The 20,345-nt window shown below is 41.4% G+C and overlaps 2 protein-coding genes across 2 annotated transcripts in view; one reads left to right on the plus strand and one right to left on the minus strand.

Moving 5' to 3' along the window:
- The window catches only part of SLC26A5 (solute carrier family 26 member 5), a 33,970-nt gene extending 25,783 nt beyond the window's left edge, over positions 1-8,187 (plus strand). Inside the window, exons 14-20 of the mRNA XM_068669850.1 lie at positions 693-799; positions 1,966-2,035; positions 3,506-3,598; positions 4,297-4,419; positions 5,301-5,480; positions 5,765-5,819; positions 6,369-8,187. Coding sequence (XP_068525951.1) covers positions 693-799; positions 1,966-2,035; positions 3,506-3,598; positions 4,297-4,419; positions 5,301-5,480; positions 5,765-5,819; positions 6,369-6,511 — 771 coding nt within the window. The 3' untranslated portion in view covers positions 6,512-8,187. The remainder of the gene's footprint in view (positions 1-692; positions 800-1,965; positions 2,036-3,505; positions 3,599-4,296; positions 4,420-5,300; positions 5,481-5,764; positions 5,820-6,368) is intronic.
- A 2,744-nt stretch (positions 8,188-10,931) lies between these two features.
- On the minus strand, positions 10,932-20,041 carry PSMC2 (proteasome 26S subunit, ATPase 2). The gene is made up of 12 exons (XM_068669855.1): positions 19,884-20,041; positions 17,998-18,035; positions 16,681-16,762; positions 15,898-15,997; positions 15,408-15,539; positions 14,171-14,243; positions 13,933-14,028; positions 13,530-13,694; positions 12,936-13,023; positions 11,934-12,136; positions 11,292-11,388; positions 10,932-11,203 (listed from the first exon to the last, which is right to left on the minus strand). Exons 1-12 carry the CDS (start codon positions 19,951-19,953, stop codon positions 11,046-11,048), a joined length of 1,302 nt encoding a protein of 433 aa, XP_068525956.1. The 5' UTR covers positions 19,954-20,041; the 3' UTR covers positions 10,932-11,045.
- Positions 20,042-20,345: the final 304 nt, after the last annotated feature.

Consider the following 20,345-nt stretch of genomic DNA (forward strand, 5'->3'; position numbering starts at 1 on the left):
TTTCCAAGGCTCCTGACAATCAGAGAACTAGATCCTTGAGATCATCAGAAGTAAATGATGATCTCAAAAAGTAACGTTCACATTTTGGCTGAGCTGCTCTGTGAGAACTGAGGAGCTGTCCCTCTGGCTCAGAAAGGCAGCTGGTAGTTTCTGTATTGTATTGGCACCTTGGCACAGTTGAAGCATTCAGTTCTTCTTTGTTCAATAGCAAGCTCCTCTGACTTTCTCCTGATTCCCTTCGCGTGCAACAGTTTGTCTCCTCCAGAGAAACTTCTGTGTGTATTTTACACATGTAGCGGACCGTTCACACTGCCAAATACTAGGGTTTGCAACATGGTCAGTCTTACTGCTCAGCAAAAGGTGACAGTAAAGGAGAGCTACTTTTGCAGGCCCTGCATTTTATTATTTTTTTTAATCCTACAGTGTTGGGAGTCTGATGGTAACACTGCATTCCTTGCAAAACAGGATGTAGGGCGTTAATTAACCAGGGACAGTTTGTCAGGTGTTAGTGCACCTTGAGTATCTGTGCCCTTCTCAAAGGTTAAGGCAATTATAGTTTGCTATCATGATGACTTGCATTGTAGCCTGGTCCTACACAGAAAAGATGCACAGGCTTCAGTCTGGTTTATGCTATTGTGTTTGCTTTCAACAGAAAGGGATGCCTATTAATTCAGAGCTTTTCTTTCTTTTAGGCCATCTGGGTGGTAGCTTTTGTGGCTTCTCTCTTCCTGGGACTAGACTATGGTTTGCTTACTGCAGTAACGTTTGCAATGATAACCGTTATTTACAGAACACAAAGGTCAGATTTCTTCTTTATAAAATTAGTGTTTGTTGGTCTTCTGTGTGGTTTTTGTTTGTTTAAGGAATGCAAATAAGCAGTAGACCTTTCCACCCCCTTCAGCTGTATGCAGTATACAGTTTGCTTCATAATGTAGGTCATGCAGGGCATAACCCATGGCTCCAATCCAGGGTTCAAATTTTATTTTTCTGAGAACAGAATTTTTGGAGGTCATGAGACGCACAACTTCAATAATAAAGAGATAATTTTAGATTTTCTAATCTTATTTACATTGTCTTTAATGCCTGGAATTCAGAACTTGAAGCCTGTTGGATGGCAGAGGTTCATTAAATGCTTATATTTTGTGTGTACTCTCAGTAAACACAAGTTGTCAGGTTATCACTAGCTAAATGTTTAGATATTTTATAAGAAAGATCTAATTCATCATGGAAAGTGTCCCCACCCTTCATGTTTTCAAGTCACTTCTTGCTCTCAAAACTTCTCAGAACTTCTACTGTGAAGCTCTCCACATCTGGAGATGAATGATGTGTGGATAGGATTTCACCTGTTACATGAGGCTTCTAGGCTCAGGGCTTTGGATATCTAGATAGAAAATCTACAAAAGCGTTGGTTTCCATCCACATTGGGATGAAACCAAACTGTGAAATTTCCACTCTGCCTACATAAGAGTATTTTTCTGCCAGCTGCATATGGCTTGGTCCTTTTAACCAGAGCAGTGATGTATTTTGCTGTCATTTTGCCTCTGAGTCGGGAATGTTCAGCTTCTCAGGCATGCTTGTCCCAGGAGCCGAACGGCTTTTTGAAACTGCAGCATGGTTTGTGCCAGTGTGAGCTGCCATATTTAGAAATGGTCAGTGGAGTCGCGCCAGTTTGCATCAAAGAAGATTTACTCTGTAACTTTGCAGGTCCGTGCTTTTCAGCAAATGACAACATCAGAGTGCTACGTTTCCAAATTGTTTCTGCACTGATAGAAGCAAATTTGACTAGTCACTAGATGGCCCCTTCATTATGTTCCTTTCATAAACTGCCCACTGCATTTGACCATGCTTAGATAAACTTGCAGCAAACAGAACAACTATGTAGGATAAATTTCAACCTGTATTAAGCACTCACTTCTCCAGTTTATAAGTGATAATATTGAAATAGTTATTTCCATTTCTCTCCAGACCTCAGTACAGAATCCTCGGTCAGATTCCTGACACAGATATCTACTGCGATGTGGAAGAGTATGAAGAGGTAGGAGTGTATTCTTCTGCATTGAACATTTTTCTGTGTTGAAACAAAGATAACAGTGGCAATTGGCTGCTTAACCCCACCACACTGCATATTTAGAGCTCTCTGTTCAGCATAACCTGTGTTATGCTTGGGAGAAGCTAGTAGATGTAATGTTACTAGCTAAAGCTGTACTGCTCAACATGCTGGCTTTTGGTCCTGCATGTACATTTAACCCGGAGGCAATCAAAAGTAGCCTTTATACTAGTTACATACTACAAAATGGTAAGACTTACAGAAATACCTCTGCTAAACCTGCTGCCTAGTCAAATGTATACGAGACTACCTTCTTTAATTGTGGCAGTATTAAATGAAATGTGTAGCCAGCAGGACCCAAACAGTTGTGTTCTTTAGCATTGCAAAAGCTGTTCAGAACAGCATCTCCCTGCCTCTACCTGGGCCCTTCTGATTAAACATGACACGATCGCTCGCCATGCATTCAGCTTCTTATAAATGCGGTTTTGTTCAACCAGAAGTTGACAAAGGCAGTATATTTTGTAAATATAATGGCTCTGAGCATGCTCTATGTATTTGCAATCAGCAGCCATGATTTCCTGCACACTCTGCCATGTTGTCAGCGATGCTGCTATGAAGGTTACAAACCCCTTTACTCAGGAGCCAGCCTGTAAAAAACTGTGAAAAGACCATGCTGTAATCTGAAAGCATTCCCTCACCAATAGTTCTGCTTTGAATATAACACGAAGCAAAAGTTTATGTGGGCATGTTTATAGCTATAAACAAAGAAGAAGAAACTCAGCTTTTGTTATATTGAATGCAGTTTGCATTTCCTACACCTGTACAAAGGTGGGGCTGGTAGCATATGGCAGGCTGTATCTCTGCTGTTGCTCAGATCATTTTCATGTAAAATGTCAGAGTGCAGGCTGCTCAGAGATCGCTTGGTTTAAAGTAAAGGAAAGACGTGATATTAAGATCCATGAAAAGGTCTGTTTAAATAAAACCAAAGATTTTTAAAGGCTATAACTAAAGGCTTTTGTTTTGGTAGCTGAGGACACAAGAAAGAAAGAGGAGAGAAAGAAGTTATGCCTGTAGATAGGGAGGAAAAAAGGAGGCATTCCTAGATCTGCATGATATCCTCACATGAATACCACCTGCAGAGAACAACATCAGAGAATGTTGAATACTAAATGTGAATACTAAATTCCTTTTTATGGCTGTACATTTATTCGTTATAAACAGAAGTGTCACTTGGCATTGATTCAGTGCAGTATGGCACCTAGAAAGGTGGATGAACTGATCTTCTAACTGGCTTTGCTCACAGCAGTGCTGACCCTCTTTGATACATGCTGATAGTCACCCAGGGTTGGCTGTTGGGCTGCATGTAAGAGTAACACCATGTCTTGTGATCATCCATACAGCTGCTTTTCTTCTAAAGCAAGCAATACCTAACTGTGAACATCCATTTTTTTTCCTTAGGTTAAAGAATGTCCTGGTATAAAAATATTTCAAGCTAATGCGTCCCTTTATTTCGCCAATAGCGAGTCGTACACAAGTGCACTGAAGAAAAAGGTGAGCGAAACAAAATCTTTACTACCTATGTCTTGAAAATTCAAAACATCTTTTGAAACGCCCTTTAGTATAGCCCCTAATACAGTGTTCCCCAGCCTGTGACCTCTGGTATGATATGAGAAGATATGAGGTGATCCTCCGGCCAGCTGCAGATCATCTTAGCAAGGAACAAGATGGTGGGAGGGAGTAAACAGCATGCAGAGCACGCCTCACCTCCTGCCTGACCCACGTTTGACTGGGTGGGACTGGCAGAAGCAGAGCTAGCTAAGGACAGAACTGCCTGACCTGGTAGCATTTACACTCGTACTAACTTGTGAAAAATTTTTCTGTAGCTTCCATGACGAGTCTTGTACAAAACAGGTGGGTGGTACTCCTCCACAAAGCAAGAGGTATTAGCAATTTGTGTCCAAGTGCACTTCTCCCCCCTCTGCTTTCTGCACTCAAATCAGCATTCTGTTGAAATATGGCACCTCTGATCTCAAGAGAAGAATGTGATGCATCTCTTCCTCATCTTGTTAACACAGTGCTTGCGAAGATTATTCCTTCTTACTTTATACTGTTCTCACCCCCACCAAGGGACACTGAATAATGCAGGCTTCTTTAAAATTTATGATAGTGATGAACTCAGTGCTAATTGATACTGCAATGTCATCCTAACAAGCTGGATCTTGTCTGATCACGGTTTCTTTTCATGGCAGACTGGAGTGGACCCTTGTGCCATATTAGCAGCAAGGAGAAAAGCCCAGAAGAAGCACGCCAGGGAAATAAAGAAGGCTAACGAACTCAAAAAGAAAGCTGTATTGAAGCTAGTGAATTCTTCGGTAAATATTTACCTCTACTTTATCAGCTAACACCGTGCTTTTCGGTGTTACCATTCTTGTTTATAAAAGGTACAGAGTGCTTCTCGGGTAGGAAAACTTAGAGAACAAGCACTGTGCAGTGTGGACAGGCTACTAAGGAACAGCAGAAGGATCAGAGGCTCATGGCTGGACTGGATACTTGTGTTGAACCTCAGTTACGTTAAGATACCACGCTAGGGGAGTAGAGCCTTTCACACTATCATACTGTCTCAGCAGTGGTGTCAGCAGAAGGTGGAGGGATCCAGCCTCTGCCACTCTCCCCTGCACGTTCAGAATAATCATACAGAAATAAGATAAAAGAGAAGGTCCTGTAATAAATTTTGTTATGAGTTATAAGGTGCCGTCCGCACTGCTGATCCTGACATGGGTAACAGAGGCAGGTGCATTCAGAAGGGTTGTTTGAAACACGCTTGTGCCTTTGTGCATGTTTAAATTCATCCCCTTGGTGGGAGCTGGTGGGTGCTTATTATCAGGGAAAACCAAGCAAATGCCTAAGTTTGGAGCCCGATTTCTGGCTCTTCCTTTAAATATGGCTCTTCCTTAAATATGCAACATGATGCACAGGGCTAAGGCAAGAAAATAGAGCAAAAGTATATGAACAGGTGCCTGTGTCTGGAAATAAGTAATTCACCCCCAAGATAATAGCTTTAAGCTGCTTGCATGTGACTGTAGAAAGACTGGGTAGAGGAGACTAAGCATTGATACAGATAAAGCCAGTCCCTGTAATGGTTTAGAGCTGTACACCTTTCAAAGGCTGGCAGAACAGCTGTGTGTGGGGAGGAAGGGGACCTACACTGAAAAAGTATTGGCTATCGTTTGGTTTTATTTGTCTTCTCTCACAGAGTAATGATGTGGAAGGAAATGTAAAACATGAGATAGCAAATGATGAGTTACCCGTAAATGGAAAATCTCTTGATGAGCTTGAACACTTCGTGGAACCCGAAACAAACATCCACTCTTTAATTCTGGATTTCACCCCAGTGAACTTTGTGGATTCAGTTGGAGCAAAAACCTTAAAATCAGTAAGTAGGGCTTTTTTTTTTTTTTCCTAAAAAAAAAAAAAAAAAAAAAAAAAACAACAACAACTGTAATTTAGGTACCTAGTAGGGAACCTGTCATCATAGGATGTAAGTGCCAACTCAGATACAATCCAGTATCTCACATAATCAGTTTTAATTCTGTAGCTCTGTAAGTTTCAGCTGAATTACTGGAGAATGTGCAGCTCTCACAGTAACTAGTTTACATCTTCCAGAAGAACGATGTGCATAATGATAATGTGTTTAACTGCAGTTTAACTCTATTGCAGATTATAAAAGAATACAAAGAAGTTTCAGTCCACGTCTGTATTGCCAGCTGTAGCGGTGAGTTGATTTTTTTTGTGAATTTGTAGGGAGAGATTGTGTTTTATCTCTTACCCTCTGTTTCTGAGTTTTCTCCTGCCAGTTGCCTCAGTAGTATCAGTGCTTATTTTGAGTAACATTGAACTAAAATTCAATTTGAGGAAGAGCAAACCTGTATGGATTAGAGCCTTCACTTCAGTGTAAGTGGAGTCCTAATGTAATGAGTTTTCTGATCTTGCTCCCATTTCTTCCAGCTGGCAAATTGTGAATGGTGCACCTAATGTTGTACCTTGAAGTTGTAAAGATGTAGTTAGAAGAAAAGCCTGCAGTATTCCAAGTTGGTGATATTTGGAATTGTAGCATCTTCAGCCAAGAACAGGCCTCTCTGTGTGGCTGGAAAAGAGAATTACTTTTTTGAAGTAGAAATATAATGTAATTCATCCAGATATTTTAAATGTTTAAAGTAATGACAAGAGAACAACTTGTCATCATTTTCTTGAGATACTTTTGTCTTCCATCTTTTACTTTTGTTTATGTACTGATTCCATAATTGTTTGTTTTAATTTGTAGGTCCTGTTATGAATGAGCTGACGAGACTGAATTTTTTTGACGACACTGTAACAAGAGAGCTGCTCTTTCACAGTATTCACGATGCTGTCCTTGCTTGCCAAGTAAAACACAGGTCTGCTTCACAGACTGCCTCAGACCTCTGAGGACTGACATCTAGCAGAATGGAAGTCAGATTTATGCTGATAGAGACTCTTTTCAAATATTTAATTTGCACAGTTTAAAGAGAGCCTAAGGCTATTTGTATCTACGGGTATAGGGTGGGGCTTTCGGTAGGAAGAGTGGACAAGGAATTTGGAAGCCTTCATGCTCTTGAATTTTTTCCTTCCATCAGGGTACAGCCTTCCAATGACATAAACATGAAATTATGCAAGGTGAGAAAACTCGTAGTAAGCTACAGTCCGAATCTGATAGACAAGGTGACATTCCTATTCCTGTTGAGAAAATGGGCACTTTAACTCACTGCAAGCTGGGATCTTGCAGAAGAAAACTGTTCTGCAATTCCAATGCACTGTACCAGTGTCTTTACAGTTTTTTTGTAGATTACTTTTAAAGCCTGATGTCAACATCTGCATACCACAGATTTGTATAAACTGTAATGATCTGCCAGCTGGATTCATGAATTCACACTGGTGGCATTAGCTGCTCCTGTTTTTAAATCTTGATGGTACAGTTGTTTTTTTAATTACCTAACCTGTCTCAACTGTGTTTATCCTTTTGTTGCCTGAATATTTTCACTCTTAAGTGAATTTCATGTTAAAAAACCTCCTGTTTGTTACGTTATCAATATGGTACTTTCACTGCCAAAACCTAGTTATACTTTCTAAAAAAAATAATACAGCTGGTTTTAAGCTAAAATTACTTTAGCTTCAGGTTTGTAGACAAAACTGGCTTAAGGCAGGAATGAGGCCTATTAAAATTACCTTAAGAATGGATGCCCTAAATGCAGTTGGAATAAAAAGGTAGACAAGGTCTAAAGTCTCAGTGGTCCAAAAGGAGAAATACTTTCCCATTGCCTGAGACGTCTTTCTACCAGCACTGCTGCTTCTGCCTCAGCTTTTAAGTGCTTTGTGAAATAGATTTCAGTAGAACTCCAAAATGTGTTTGGGTATTTTTAATGAATCAGTAGCTTGTTTTTTTTTCTTTTGGCCTTACAACCTGGCCACTATGGTACTCTTTGACTTTGTGTGTGTCGCAAAATATGGAAATATAATTCAGGCAAAACAGATCTTCAATGCCTGTATCCCCCTAACAACAACCAATATGAATCTGATCAAAGGTAGGAATGTGAAAGTGTTCCTCTGTAAGTTATTTCAATAGTACAGGGGCAGCGGAGGAGGGTTAAGTAATTTTGTTTAGCACCCTCAAAGCAAAGGTCCTGTGCATACGGAAATTCAGACTACTTCCTCTCTTCTCAGTGCAGAATCTGCTACTTTTATTTTGGTTCAAACTGTTGCGCTTAGGGTTTGCTTCAAGTAAACTGAGTTTTCCAAGAACTGGGGGCAGTGGGGGAAGGTGTTTCCTTTCTTTGGACTCCCCTGCCACTAGGGATAGGAAGCTTTCTGCATCAGAAGTTACTGCTTAGCTGGAGTTCAAAGTATGAATTGAATGCACGTTAACACAGTGTGTGTGTTTATTTAAAAAAAAAACTTTTGGTACATTTTATAAAGTTAACTAGTTTAACAAGCCTTTGTATCTATATACAGTATATTTTTCTACTTTCAGCTTGTTGCAGCTTCAGTTTTTAACTATGTAGTCTCTTCAGTTCACATCAAAATCTTGTCAACTTCTAAAATAAAGTGATTGTCATGACATACCAAAATTCCCTACTTTGTCTCAGCAAGACACCATATGTGGGACAAGCCAACATCCCAGGGTGCAATTGCCTGTTTTGAAGGGGTGGGCTAGGAAGAATAGACTAGACTATAGAACAGTTCAGCTGGAAGGGCCTTCAACGATCATCCAGTCCAACTGCCTGACCTCTTCAGGGATAACCAAAAGTTAATGCATGTTATTCCTCTCTAGGAAGCCCATTCCAGCATTTGAACTCCCTAAAACCAAAGAAATTTTTTGTGATGTCCAGTCTGAACCTCCCCTGGTGCAGCTCTGTGCCATTCCCTCACATTCTGTCATTGGTTATTGGGAGCAGGGACCAGCACCTCCCTCTGCACATCCCCTCCTCAGGAGGCTGCAGAGAGCAATGAGGCCGCCCTCAGCCTCCTGTTCTGAGTGCCCTCAGCCCCTCCTCACAGGCTGTGCCTTCCTGCCCTTGTACAAGCTTTGCTGCCCTCCTCTAGAGGCTTTTGAGGAGTTTAATGTCCTTTTTATAACATGGAGGCCAGAACTGCACACAATATTCAAGGTGAGGTCACACCAACTACATGTAGTGGAAGACTCACCTCTTTTGACTGGCTGGGCTGGGCTGTGTAATGCACCCCAAACTGGTTTGCCCTTTTGGCTGCCAGGGCAGCTGTAGCTCGTGGTTAACTGATGCTTCTCCCAAGACAAACAACTTACCTCGTGGCTGTGTGACACCAAATGAGCAAATGTGTGTGCTGGAGCTAGAACAATACTAACAGGTTGGTCTCTCAACCAGATTTCTTGCAGCCCTGCTGAGGGAAGAGACAATCTTAAGGTCAGTCCAGAGAGTTTCAAGATTTCCTGTATGCATAGCTCAAAAAAGAGGTGAGGGGAAGAAAAAATGATACAGTAGAGGGTGTCTTTTTCATGCAGTTTTGGCCTTCGTTACCCACCGTTTAGAGCTGAGCAAGTGTTCCCCATGTTGGGGTTATCAGCCTGTTTGCGTTCATCTCAGCAGCACTCAAGTGCTGCCACGAGCCACGTGGATGTGTATCTGCTGCTCCTCAGCCTCCTGGCTCCAGCATAAGACCCTGTCCAGGTGCCACCGCAACGCAACTGATGCTGCATTTCCCCTTGTGGCTCTCCTGGTGAGCTGCTGGTGGGGGATCAGCCTGTGTGGGGCTGGTGCTGTGCACCCGACTCCTAATTACTAGCAGCATTGCTGGTAATTCATCCAGTAAAGTAAAATCTGGAAGCTTTTGATTGGTCTTACTGTGCTTTGCTGCCACCAGCTGAGCCAGTGCTCTCCAGCCTGTCACCTACTGAAAAGTAAATGGATTTCCCTTCTGCTGAGGGACAGGCTGCGATTTAGATACCAAGAAGTTTAAATCCCACCTTAAGCTTGTCAGTGTTGGGTTAAACAAACCCACATCCTTTTTCCTCTCCCCTTTGCCTACATTCAGACGCTCACTGCTGAAGCCTCACCACGGCAAATAGCACTGAGCAGCCGAGGTCCTGCTGGATGTCGAGATGCCACTTAACGCTGAGAACAATATTCCTTTCCCCTTACTTCTTCACAAGAGCACTGATGGTAATTCAGGATACAAGCACCAGCTTTTTCCTATATACTTTACTTGCCCTTCTTAAATAAAAGGTACATTTAATTTCAAGTGCTGAACTTTGAGCCATATTTAGTCACTGCGGCTTTCTGACCCACTTTCCTCTCTGGCTCAGAATGAAAATATTCTGTCCTACCACTAAACCTGCACCCCACCCAAACCCTCTTCCCCCCCAAAAAAAAAAAAATTGTTGAAATTGAACCTGATAAAATTTCTCTCACTTTCAAGATAAAACTGCTCCCAAACACCTTTACATTCCCAGGTGTTTCTTCAGGCTCTTTTCTCTAACTCACTTTTCACAGTTTGATGCAATGCCTGAAAAAGGTCGAATGAAAGTATGTTGCTTTTCAGCGACCTACCTGTGCAGCTCTACAGGAACATGCCAGATAAGTATCAACCTTTTATCTGCGGCCACCAACTACAAGCAATTTTCCAGCTACTGAAGCAGCAGGACCCCACCAGGGTGACCTCTGTGTTTAGTGGCATCCTATACAAGTAATATGACATATCAAAGTACTCACTAGTAGATTTAGACTGATGTCAAACTTCGAGGTATTTTTAGAGCAGGAACGCGAGGAAACAATCTTCATTTCCTTAGTGCTCTGAAATTACACTCACTTCTTCCTCCCTTTTGATGCAACACTTACTATTTAGTAAGAAACAGAAGAATCTCTAAAAAAGGGATGAAGAAAAAGATTTCCCCCCTTGTAGAGTGGTTATGATAGTATGAAAGCACCAGTGTTCACCCATGGAGAGAAAACAGAGCCTTTCATGTCTTCCCCAAGCTTGGCAGTGACTGACCACTAAGCACATGAGCTGAGCTGTTTGTGCTTTCTCCTTAGCTCAACATTTGCATTTTCTTTTGTCCTTTTCTTGGAACACACCTACACCTTGCTGCTTAGCATCAAGCATTTCTGAGCACACCCTGAAGCACTGCAGTCACTTTGGGATCTTTCAGCACTTCCCCAGCTTAGACTCTAAGTTTTGGGGTGTAAACGGTGGCTGGCCATCTGAATGCAAGCTTTCTAACACTACTCTGGTATCCAATTTAAAAATACTTTGCTGCTTTAGGCTGTGGTGTTAAGACTTTTCTACAGCTGCAATACTCCACAAAGTGTGGAACACATTCATAAATAAATCCTATCTGTTATTTGGAATATTTCATTTATTTCTTGCTTCCAAGAACAAGACACGAATGACTACATGTGGATTTTGGTTTCACAAAGTTAAACTACAGAAAGAGGAAAAATTCTCCAAGGTATTAGTTGTAGGTCATGTAGCGGGGAGTAGCACTGAACTTCGCGTAGGATTTAATGACTTTGTTCACTGCTTCTAGGAAGTCTTTCTCAGTTGCAATTTTTCGACGTGCTCGGATCGCGAACATGCCTGCCTCCGTGCAGACGCTGCGAATCTCAGCTCCTTTAAAAGAAAGGGGCAAATGAATTCAACACTGACCATCAGCAGAGAGGAAGCATATGCAAAATATTTTTAAAAAATTTCAACTCACCTGTGCTATTAGGACACAGTCGAGCCAACAGCTCAAATCTTATGTCCCTTTCAACACTCATTGAACGAGCGTGTATCTTGAATATGTGAGTTCGCCCCTGAAAAAGAGTGGATAGAAGTGTTCATGGTGCAAAAAAGGTGGTGACTTGACTTGCTCTCAGCATGTACCTGTCCTCTTCCACAGCAAGGGCAGATGGAAAATGAGAGGTAGGTAGGAAATTACAGTTTTATTTGCTATGTCTGGACTAGAATACTTAAGCAATGGAAAACTACCTGTCCATGAAACTGAATTAAGAAAGTAACTGAAAGAGCTTTAATGGCAGAAGTACCTCTAAAGAGCTAAATAAAGCACATTCCAACTAAACTACTAAATCATGGAACCAGTTAAAGAATTCTTTATCTATTCAGTCAGAAATATACATATACATAGCTACAGCTTCCCTGCCAGGGATGGAATTTGTGCAGTGGGGGAAAACCTTCTTTTGCACATCTTTAAACTCCCAGGTTTCTGTGTGGTTTTAGCTAAGAGTGCTGCTTTTGTTAATTCTCATAAACTGCTTCCAGACAGTAATGCCCTAACTGAAGAAACACTCAAAATCAGAACACTCAGAATATATTTGACAGTGAAAGAAAGCATTCTGACCTCAAGATCAGGCAAGCTAAACTCTATCTTCCTATCCAACCTCCCAGGCCTCATCAGTGCTGGATCCAGAGTATCAGGTCTGTTTGTAGCCATCAGCACTTTGATGTTGCCTCGTGGGTCAAAACCATCCAACTGGTTGATCAGCTCCAGCATGGTGCGCTGCACTTCGTTGTCACCCCCAGCCCCATCATCAAAACGAGCACCTGGAGAGAGAAAACACAAAGTAAGAGAGGGACCTTCAGAGCAGGCAGACATCAAAGCTGCTGTATATAAGACAACAGGAGAAATATATTTAAATTACATACAAATATTTGTGATGAGTTCATAAAAAGGTGTGAGGGTATTAGTTGAAAATGACGTATTTCAAACAAAAAGTGATCGGTGCTATCCGTCAGTTATAATAAGCACTGTATCTTCATCCTTGATATTACAGGACCTATCTCCTTGCCTAGTAACTGACCAAAATGCTGATGTATAAATGCATCTTGATGGTTTTTGTTTGTTTGTTTTTCAGTATTTTTTTTTAATTTATGTTCCCTCAACCAAAATCCTCCCCACTTGCCTATGTAAAAATTGTTTTACTTTCAAAGGACTGAAGTGCTTCCGTTGGGAGAAAAAACAAACCAAAAAAAAACAACAAACAAACAAACCAAAAAAAAACAACATAGTTTTTAGGCAGTAATAAAGATTTAGTATGTAGCCTAGAACCTGAAGAGGGTTTAAGTTAACAGTACTTTTTCCAAATACAACAGAGAAGTTTTTACTAAAGTTTAAATAATCCAGGTGTTACAAACATGCAGAAGTGACTTCACATCTGAGCTAAATATGTTCAGGCTATGTAAACCACCTCTTGATAGCTTCCCAGACACAGTATGTGCTGGTAGTATTTAGGCATTTACAAGTAAGCTTCTTGAAATGCAGCAACAAGGATAAAGAATTACAACACAAAAAGAAAATCTGGAAGTTCTTATATGAAAGTAGAGATATCTACTACAAACATACCTCCAATGGCATCAATTTCATCAAAGAATATGAGACAAGCTTTTTTAGTTCTGGCCATTTCAAAGAGTTCACGAACCATTCGAGCTCCCTGGAAGGAAAAAACAACCACACCCACACCTCAAAGTTTTGTTACAGATTGAAGGTACATCAAAGGAAAACTATCACACTTTTCATGCCTCCAAACAATTCTAAGTTTCCAATGATAAAACCCTTCTTAATTGTACAAATATATGTATAACCAGAAATTCATAAATCTTAAAACAATTCATAAAGGAGAGAAGAGGCAAATCACTACTAAAATTCAGAAGTAGTCCAGATGAAGTCATCTACCTCAGGGCCAACTGAAGTGGCACTGTTGGGACCAAAATCCTCACTCTAGAGTCCCCCAAACCACAAATTAAACTCTGCACTGCAAAATCCATTTCATCGGTGACAGTATAGCTCAGGTGTTATAACTCATTGCCTGACAATTCTTCTACCCCCTTCTGCCTCCAGCATGCTAGATCATCCATCCATCATATCCACTAAGGTGTCTGGTCCCCGCAACTGCAGCTCTGCAATTCACTCCACACTCCATTAAGTATTTGCTCTTACCTCTCCCACGTACTTCTGCACCAACTCAGATCCAATTACTCTGATGAAGCAGGCATCAGTCCTGTTAGCAACAGCACGGGCACAAAGTGTTTTGCCTGTACCAGGTGGCCCAAACAAAAGTACTCCTTTGGGAGGCTCGATTCCAAGGTTCACAAATCTTTCAGGCTGTAATGGTGGGAAACAGAGGGCATCAAAGATTATGTGCCAAGTAAGAAAATCATTAATGACAAGCAATAAATATGAAACTAGACCGGATTTCATTTGTTAAAACTAGACCTCTTTTAACTTAGTTATTTACATTCAGCTACATTACCCTTTTTTTGTTTTGTTTTGTTTTTCAAATGCTAATAGATAACCAGAATAGTTTTAAAATAACAGGAGTTTCAATCTGGAGGTAACTTACATGAAGCAGAGGGGTTTCAACCACCTCTCTGAGCTTTTCAATCTGCTCTTTACAACCACCAACATCACTGTAAGTGACATCTGGTTTTTCTTCCACCTGCATAACAAAAAGGTAAATTAGAAGTTAACAACCTGATGCTTCATCACTCCAGGCCTTCAATAGCCCAGAACAAAATCCGGCCAAAGAAATTAAAATTACAAGATCAAACAATATCATAATAAGTAAAGGCAGTTCTCACTTGCATCATGGTGACTGTGGGATCAATCTTTGGAGGCAAAGGGATGTGGATTTGATACTTGTTCCTGTCCACCCTGTTGAGAAGAAATAAAGAATATTGATTTTAACAAGAGTTAATTAAACTGCTATGTAGAAATAACTCTGTAAAGATGAAGCTGAATTTTCAAACTATTCTTTTCTCTGGCATCGAGATAACCCAGCCCTCAAAGATAACAGTCAGATGGGCTAGAAACTGGAATTTCTTCTGCAGAGAAGTTCAAGGCTTCCAAAAATATTAATTCCAAAATATTTTAAAAACTAAACTTCAAAATCTCCTGGAGAGCAAACTGGTAAAATATTGATTCTACAGATAACTGCCTTCATCCCTTAAGCAAACATCTCCTGGAGCTGCTCTGTGTGTATTTGTGTAGACAGTCACAGAGAAAGCACACTGCTCAGGCTCCCTGAAAGCTGGGACTATCGGGGCCCACAGTGAAAGGTTTCAGTCCATAGTGCACTGAACTTGTTTTCAATAGAATGAGATCAAAAATGTTTCTAGCAGAACAGGCAGATAAGTTATTGTCTTCTAACAGAAAGACATTGTTATCATTTCAACTACTGTGAAAATACCAAATGTCTGTTGTTGATGTCAACCCAATGGACCAGATAAGAATCACAGAATCACAGAATTTCTAGGTTGGAAGAGACCTCAAGATCATCGAGTCCAACCTCTAACCTAACACTAACAGTCCCCACTAAACCATATCCCTAAGCTCTACATCTAAACATCTTTTGAAGACTTCCAGGGATGGTGACTCCACCACCTCCCTGGGCAGCCTGTTCCAATGCCTCACAACCCTTTCAGTAAAGAAGCTCTTCCTAACATCTAACCTAAAACTCCCCTGGCGCAACTTTAGCCCATTCCCCCTCGTCCTGTAACCAGGCACGTGGGAGAACAGGCCAACCCCCACCTCTCTACAGCCTCCTTTAAGGTATCTGTAGAGAGCGATAAGGTCGCCCCTGAGCCTCCTCTTCTCCAGGCTGAACAAGCCCAGCTCCTTCAGCCGCTCCTCATAGGACTTGTTCTCCAGACCCCTCACCAGCTTCGTCGCCCTTCTTTGGACCCACTCAAGCACCTCGATGTCCTTCTTGTAGCGAGGGGCCCAAAACTGAACACAGTACTCGAGGTGCGGCCTCACCAGAGCCGAGTAAAGCTTCAATCTTCAGTAAAACTCTAAGAACACAAGGATTTTGCTTACCCAACTCTCATGCCTTCTTCTATGTCAGTAGGTGCCACCTGGTCACTGAGATCCACCACAAATTTGGCAAACTGTTTGACATTGATAATGTACTTGGGATCCTCGGAGTCTGCATTGATGATCTTTGTACACCTAATACAGAACATACAATTAATGCCACCGGGTAAACAATTAACTGCCCTGCTATTTCTCTAAGCACCACGAAACAGAGTGATTGTATCCTCCAAACATATTGGAAGAGCTATTGTACTTGTGATTCTATTATTATAGCATCATGCAATAATTATAAAAGTAAATGCAAGTGTGAAATATGTAATACACCATCAAGCATAACACACTTGCTTTTTGATGTGATGATTAGAAGTATTCTCAATATGCACAAAATGTGAAGCTTCTTTAAGAAAAAAAAAAAAAAAGTCTACCTAAGTTATAAATCACATTTTTAACATTATGCAGCTCCACTCCAAAACTGAAGAAAGAGTGCACCCACCTGGCGACCTGTAATGGCTGCTCACTTTGGAGAGTTTGCTTATCTGCAGCCAAATCCCAAAGGGCAGGAGGAGCCAGGCCGGTGTCAGATTCCTTAATTCCTAGGTAAAACACAGACAGGCTGAGGAGGAAGAAGCTAAGTGGTATGTCAGCAACCTTTTACATACTGAGAACCCTACATATAAGTCTGCTGGAAGCTTTTTAAGATCTCTAAATAAACACGTACACACACCTCTAGTGAAAAACACATGCAAATCTCCTTAATGAGCTCCCTAAAGAAACAAGGACTATTGTGCCAGTGACAGCTGAATACACAAACGCCAGTCTATCCATTCTCTAATACAATTTTGCAGTATGAATAACAACACCCAAACCTGAGAGAGATAACACAAGCATATTTCAAAACAGTTTCAGAAAAGGAGTGAAAGCCTGCAAGTGTTTTCACCAAGGGAAAGCTTTAGTGCAAGATATTAGAAGCTAAGGGATTCATACAGATGGAAGACCTTGTAGATCTCCCAAAACATGGATACAAAAATACCATCTCCATCATACATTTGAAAAAATAAAAAAATCAAGGATTTTTTTTATTAGACCTGCCTAATCAAAAATGAGACTGCCACCTACAACGTAAAAGTCCCACATTACCAGATAAAGAAATGCATCCTTTAGGGAAAAATAACATTAATAAAATCAATGCAGAAGTTGTTTAAAATCAACTTCTTAAAACACCCATTTCAGTGTATGTCTCTCTTCTACTGCAAGTTATGTTAAGAAGGAAAGATACCTGTGAGCTCATTGATTTTCTTAAGTAGTTGTTGGATATCATCTTCTACTTGCTTGATCTGCCTTGAGTATGTGCTCTGGCCCTGGAAAAGAAATTTTGTGTTGATTTTGCAACTCAGATAATTTTTTATCTAGGAAAAAATGCCAATAGATGCTGAGCATCACGACGTTCAAAAGACTGTCTTGGTATAATATGTCTTGGTATAATAAAAAGCTATTGATCACAACAAAAAAAGACTGTATTAAGTTCCAGCAGTAATAATAATTCTGCCCAACAAAAAGAGTGCAGTTTCACAGTCCTGAGCAATGTGCAAGTGGAAATTTCTCCTATCTGTCAGATTCAAGGATTTGTTTTTCCTTTTAAACCTGTTCAGCCTTATTTTGTAACTGTTCTTTTCTTAAGCTCTAAAAAGGACTTTGTAAAAATTATATACAGAAGGAGTTCTGCATGCAGTAGCTGAATAGCACCAAATGAAAAATCATTTGTACAAGTGCTTTTACTACTTTATCCAACCTCTCTATCACCCACAGGATACAGCAAAAAGATCAAGGGGCATATGAGATTCTCAATGGTGATAAAATGCTTTGCTATCTTGCCTGGCCTAATGCCAGCAGATCTGCATTTCCTTTACAAGATCTCCCTCGTACCAATCTGGCAACAAAAAAAGATGCCACAGTGTACTCAACCCTTATTTCAGAGTCCTTACACAGTTGCAGAGTTGTACTTACTGTCAGTGAAATTTAGACTTCTGGCAAACATATTCAAATCTAGACATACGCTAAGCTGAAAGTTTCTCTTTTTCTGAAGGGTCCTTAAACAGACCCACTGCACTTTCTGGCAGAGAGGGGAAGTTTGCATTTTAAGCCTTATTGTCCATGGAACACACCTCCCAGGATTATGCTATCCCTGATAAGCTCTGTGTATCCCTCCCAAAGATTTTTCTAACCAGATACAAGCAAATTGGATAGAGTCTTAAAGATAGTTCTTTATAATGCAAGGAAAATTGGCTACTTGGTGAAAAAGCCCTACTAAACCCTAGCCATTAGAACCCCATGACAATCAGCTACAAGATACAGAGCAAAAATTTAAAAATACTTCATTAGCTCCAAGATAACTAGATTTTTTAGGGTTGTGAGTTGGGTTTGGAGCTTTCTTGTTAGAACGGATAAGGGAAAAACGATTTTGGCAGGAGTAAAAAGCAATAGGAGAAGCAGATCTGCTGACTATTCACTAAATACGTGTCCCACCACTTGTGTATTCAATTTGTAACTAGACTCTTTTTTTAATTTAACACTCTTGCATACAAATGTTACTTACGTAGGTTTTCAGCAAGGCAATATCTCCTTCATCCAGTGCTGAAACAAGACAGGAAAGACTTAGATTCTAATTATAAAACAAAAACGGTATCAAACCTGCTTCTAAAAGATGCAAATACACATTTTTATGAATGCTTGCCTTATTGTTATGTACAAATCCCTCAAAATGGATCCTTCTGAGTCTTTTGTTTTCTTTTGATTTAGTGAAAATAAATAAAGTGTCAGACGTTCAAGAAAAACAAAACTGTCTCCAGCTACACTCTTAAGTATCTGTACCATCCAGAGCTCACAGTAAGCAAACTACTTAAACTCTGACTTGCTCAGGGTAACTTGTCATCGGTGACTGTATAGAAAATTAACAGAAGAAATCAAAACTTCACCTTTTCAACCTTTTGGTTTATGTTTAAGAATACATCAATTAAAATCCAAATAACTTTTGTACAACCACATCAATCACCACCTTCTAGCAGTGCTGTCTCTCTCGAGTTGTGCAGCGTGAGCAGAGAACAACAACCATATCTAAGCTCATCTCAATAACAAAAAACTCCTGTGAACTAATAAAGCCGCCAGGAATCAATAACTACCATAAAGCTGATTTTTAATAGTATAAAATGTACACATGGGAATGGTCGCACTAGGCAAGATATACAGTTTGGTCCTATATATATCCCTTCTCCAACAAGAAGGTCTATGATCATAGCAAATGCTTAGTGACCTCCCACTTCTGGGTCTTATGTTGTTATTAAAAGTCCTTAAAATATTTTTTTTACATGAGCATTTCCTAACAACTCTTTGAACCCCTGTCAACCTTCAGCAACTTTTGGTGGAATATACAGGAAGAAATCCCCTGGTTTAACTCACATTGTGCTTCCTTTTACCTGACTTAGACTTGGAATTTAAACATTTTACTTGGGCCTCTAAATCCGTGCATCAGATCAAGCACCATCAGCTTTTAAACGTCTAAGCTTTCACACTGAGTCCTGTCCCACAGGGTTGTCCCAGTGAACTCCCTCTGTTAAGAAAAATGTGACAATTACTGTTGGTCCCTACTTACTTCCACATCACTTGCAGTTTAACAGACCTGCACCATTCCCTCTCCTGTCTCCCCAAAGCTCTACCTTTTCAGACCAAAACCTGCTCTTCACCTAAGCACCCCTAGCATTTTGTTGTTCTCTCTCCTCCAATTTCCCTGTAGCCTTTTTATGACAGAGGGAGCCAAAAACACACAGCATGAAGGATCTGGGCACACTGTGTATTACACAGCATTTCGCAGAGATATTTTCTGTACTGATCTGTATTTCTCCTCCGATTATTTGCACTATCCCATTGACTTTTTGGTATCTACTAAACACTACCCTGCTATAATTCAGAAATCATTCTCGAGGGGCAGAAGTTCAAAGTCCACCATTGATGCCATACAGGTTTGCTTTTATCCTCCAGATGTTATTATTTTGCAACTAACGGCATGAACTAAACAGACAGGTGAAATCCACCCGGTGTGAGGCACTACTGGTGGCTTTCAGACTGCGTCAGTGTCACCAGAGGGAACTGCTGCCCTGCTTTCTCTGAAGTCCTTACTGAAGGGATGGGATCACAGGGAATTTGGCAGTGTGCTGTGGAGGACTCCACTCACGAAAAAAAGCTAAATATCATGTTTACTCATGCTGATCTTTTAATTACGCCGCGTAGTAGCGAATCAGGCTTTCCAAGACCCTCTCCTCACAGAACCAGGCCGCAACGCCCAGATCTAACGCGTTTTTTCACGGTTTTAACCTATTTTTCCCCCCTTTCTGCCGCTCCCCCCCGAGGCCCGGCCCCTCGCTGCGCCCTGCGGGAGCTGGGCGGGGGGCCCGGCGGCCTCTCCCCCGGCCGGCGGCGGCCCCTCACCGCGGATGGGCTTCTCCTCCTTCTCCTCCTCCTTCGTTTTCCGCTGGTCGGCGCCCAGGTAGTCCGGCATCGCGCCTTCCCTCGCTTCTCTTCCTCCTTTTCTCCTGCGGAAGGCCCGGCGCTGCTGTGTAACGCTTCCGGGGCTCCGCTGCCTCCTCCTCCTCCTCCTCCTCCCCTTCCTCCTCCTCCTCTTTTTCCTCCTCCAGCCCCTCAGCCGGGCTGCTCCCTGCCCTCCCGCTGTGTTTCCGAGGAGAGCGGTCCCCCCGTGTCCCCCCGGTGTGATGGTTTAGGGGGTGCCCCCCCACCCCCCAGTGTGATGGTTTAGGGGTGTGATGGGGCATGGAGGTCCCGGAGCGTGCCCAGAGCAGGGCTGTGAGGCTGCTGCAGGGGCTGGAGCACAAATCCTGTGAGGAGAGGCTGAGGGAGCTGGGGGTGTTTGGTCTGGAGAAAAGGAGGCTCAGG

The sequence above is a fragment of the Anas acuta genome, chromosome 1 (assembly GCF_963932015.1).
Source record: "Anas acuta chromosome 1, bAnaAcu1.1, whole genome shotgun sequence".
Lineage (NCBI taxonomy): Eukaryota > Metazoa > Chordata > Aves > Anseriformes > Anatidae > Anas > Anas acuta.

What these genes read in the sequence shown, in the direction of transcription:
- PSMC2 (XM_068669855.1), bottom strand. Translation starts at nt 19,953, where the DNA reads ATGCCGGACTACCTGGGCGCCGACCAGCGGAAAACGAAGGAGGAGGAG. An exon ending in GAAGAAGGCATGAGAGTTGG is followed by an intron (nt 14,244 to 15,407) that starts GTAAGCAAAATC and finishes TCTTCTCAACAG; the next exon opens with GGTGGACAGGAACAAGTATC. An exon ending in TGCAGAAGTACGTGGGAGAG is followed by an intron (nt 13,024 to 13,529) that starts GTAAGAGCAAAT and finishes TTTTCCTTCCAG; the next exon opens with GGAGCTCGAATGGTTCGTGA.